This window comes from Myotis brandtii, unplaced genomic scaffold (genome assembly GCF_000412655.1).
Source record: "Myotis brandtii unplaced genomic scaffold, ASM41265v1 scaffold454, whole genome shotgun sequence".
NCBI lineage: Eukaryota > Metazoa > Chordata > Mammalia > Chiroptera > Vespertilionidae > Myotis > Myotis brandtii.
In genome coordinates, this window is record NW_005367354.1 from 3,292,898 (window position 1) to 3,295,229 (window position 2,332).

Genomic DNA, 2,332 nt, shown 5'->3' on the forward strand with positions numbered 1-2,332 from the left:
CCCCGGGCAAGCGACCCTGACCCGCGGCTCTGGAGCCCAGCCAGGCGAAGGAGCACGGATCCGCAGACGGGGAGGATGCTGCGGGAGGCACGCAGGCTTTCCCGCATCCACCCGCTCACCTGCATATCCATCCCTTCATCCAACCCAGATTTATCTCTTGGGAATCTGCTTGCTCCCACACACTAGGGGAAGGCCAGCAACGAAACCAAGTCTAACTAGTGGGGCTCACTGACGTGGGGTTCAGAACGTTTGGAAGCACCAGAGAGGGACCTGCCCCAGCTGGGCTGCCTGGCTCTGCACGCGCAAGCTCGAGTGTGGGGTGGGGTGAGAGGGAGGAAGGCTCATTGCCCACCCTTCTCCACCCACTCTAAGTTCCTACTCACTATCCCAGGCAGCTCTGCCCCACGCACAAATGGATTCCCACCTTTCAAGCCAAAGAACTGCATCCCGGGAAACCATTTGCATGAAGACAATCGCTGCCCTGGAGGAACTAAAACTGGGATGGGTAGGGACGCGTACAGTGCGGAGCGATCCGCGCTGGGGGGGATGAATGAATGAGTTCGACCCTGTGTTCCTCCTCCACCCAAAAGAGGTCCAGGAGTCTATGGAGACTTTTGGAAGAAGTAGCATTTGCTCAAAGAAGGAATGGAACTTTAAATTTTTTGTTTCTAACTCTTGGCTACATTGTTCCAACAATGATGTGAAGGTATGATTCTAACACGTGGCGCTGCAAGGTCGGCCTGGGGAGAAGAGCCTGAGCAAGGGTGTGCGGAGAGGCCCTGGCGGTGTTCTTCCCCATCCTCCCGGGGTTACGGAGGAGACGGCAGGCAATCGGCGTCGTTGAAAGAGGATTGGCTGTGTTGTCCAAGAAAGATGATGATCAACTGTTCTGTGAGGCTCAGGATCTGAAACCCCCCACGGGCTGCTCCAAGGTGTGGCCGACATTCTCCCAGGGGTGTAACTCGGTCTAAAGAAGCCTAGTGACACATTAGTCCATATGGCCATGGGCCAACACTTTGGGGTACGTATAGAACAGGGGTGTGTAACTGGAACAGGTCAGTGGAGTGGCTTCAATGGAATGCACAATATTTTGTGTACAGATAAGAACATTTTTCAAAAAAAAACAAACCCCGCAACATTTTTCTGAGGAAATTTTGTAGTTTAAATAGATCCTCAACCCCTTCCCGTCCCTGACTCCCCATCTCCCCAAAAAATACTTAAGAAACCGTCTTGACTTTAGGGCCCCTGGACTCCTTAGACTAAGAGAACCGATAAGAAGTGGGGAAAGGCGTTAAACCTCTTAAGAGAAATTGCGTGAGGCTTACAGTCGGGAGTTTCACCTGGACTACAACTCCCAGAGATCTGTGCGGCAAAGCCCGAGCTTATTGGTCAGTGGAAAAGACCCTCTCCTAACGCGACACACATAAAAACCAATAGGCTGGCGGTGTTCCCGAGCTTTCCCCGACCATCTCACCTATCAGAGGCCTTGGAGTCGATGCTTCCGGTACCCGCTGCGGACTTTGGAACCGCGTTGGGTGAGTTGGGGCGGATCCGGGGAAGCTGGTTTACTGCGGGGCAGTGAGTCCGAAGGTGCTTTGTGTCCGCTGTTGCCCAGCCTGGCGGGTGTGGGGAGCCTGTGGGTGCGCGGGGTGGATGGTGGAGGGGCTGGCCCGTGGGAGACGGTGAAAGACACTCAGGCGTGCGGGCAGGATCGGCAGAACGGTGGGGGCCGGCGTGCGGGGGTTAGTGGATGCGGAGGAGCCGCGGGTGCGTCCAAAGGAGTGAATGTATTCCCCGTGACTTGTGAATGACATTTCAGGGAATATATCCTAAAGTGACCATCCAAAAGAAGAAAATGCTTTATGCATAAAGATCTTTATAAAGCGTCATTTATGATAGGCTCAAGTGGGCTACAACCGGTGTCTCCGCAGTGAGGGAAATTATGCAACTTCACCGAGTGAATATTAAGTGGCCTATAAAGATAATTTACAAACCTTTTAAATAATATGGGAAGATGCTAATATATAATGTTAAGTGAAAAAACAACAACAACAATGCGATACAAAATTGTACGGTGTGATTGAAAAAGTTTAACCAAAACTGCATGGAAAAGTCTGGAGGTGTGTAATCATAATTTTCTTTGTGTGTGAATATACCTTTCTTGTGTGTTAATTCTTTTTTTCCCCCAAACACAAGCGAAAGTTTGTTTAGAAAGTAATAGGTATAAAAGGTGAGCCAGCTGGGCTGCCTGGGCTCAGGAGACAAGTTATAGAGGCAAAAAGGAAGGGCCCTTGGAGCTTAGGAGAGAGAAAGGCCAAGACCACGCGCCTTT

The 2,332-nt window shown here is 51.4% G+C and overlaps 2 protein-coding genes across 4 annotated transcripts in view; one reads left to right on the forward strand and one right to left on the reverse strand.

The window, feature by feature from the left end:
* The window catches only part of FKBP1B (FK506 binding protein 1B, 12.6 kDa), an 11,426-nt gene extending 10,920 nt beyond the window's left edge, over positions 1–506 (reverse strand). The window contains exon 1 of the mRNA XM_005874926.2: positions 425–506. Within this exon, the coding sequence (XP_005874988.1) occupies positions 425–446 (22 nt within the window). The 5' untranslated portion in view covers positions 447–506. The remainder of the gene's footprint in view (positions 1–424) is intronic.
* A 987-nt stretch (positions 507–1,493) lies between these two features.
* The window catches only part of LOC102246777 (chromosome unknown open reading frame, human C2orf44), a 10,819-nt gene continuing 9,980 nt past the window's right edge, over positions 1,494–2,332 (forward strand). The window contains exon 1 of one of the 3 annotated variants that reach the window (XM_005874928.2): positions 1,494–1,535. The gene's annotated coding sequence lies outside the window, so the exon portion shown is untranslated. The other 2 variants (XM_005874927.2, XM_005874929.2) reach the window with 2 other exon arrangements.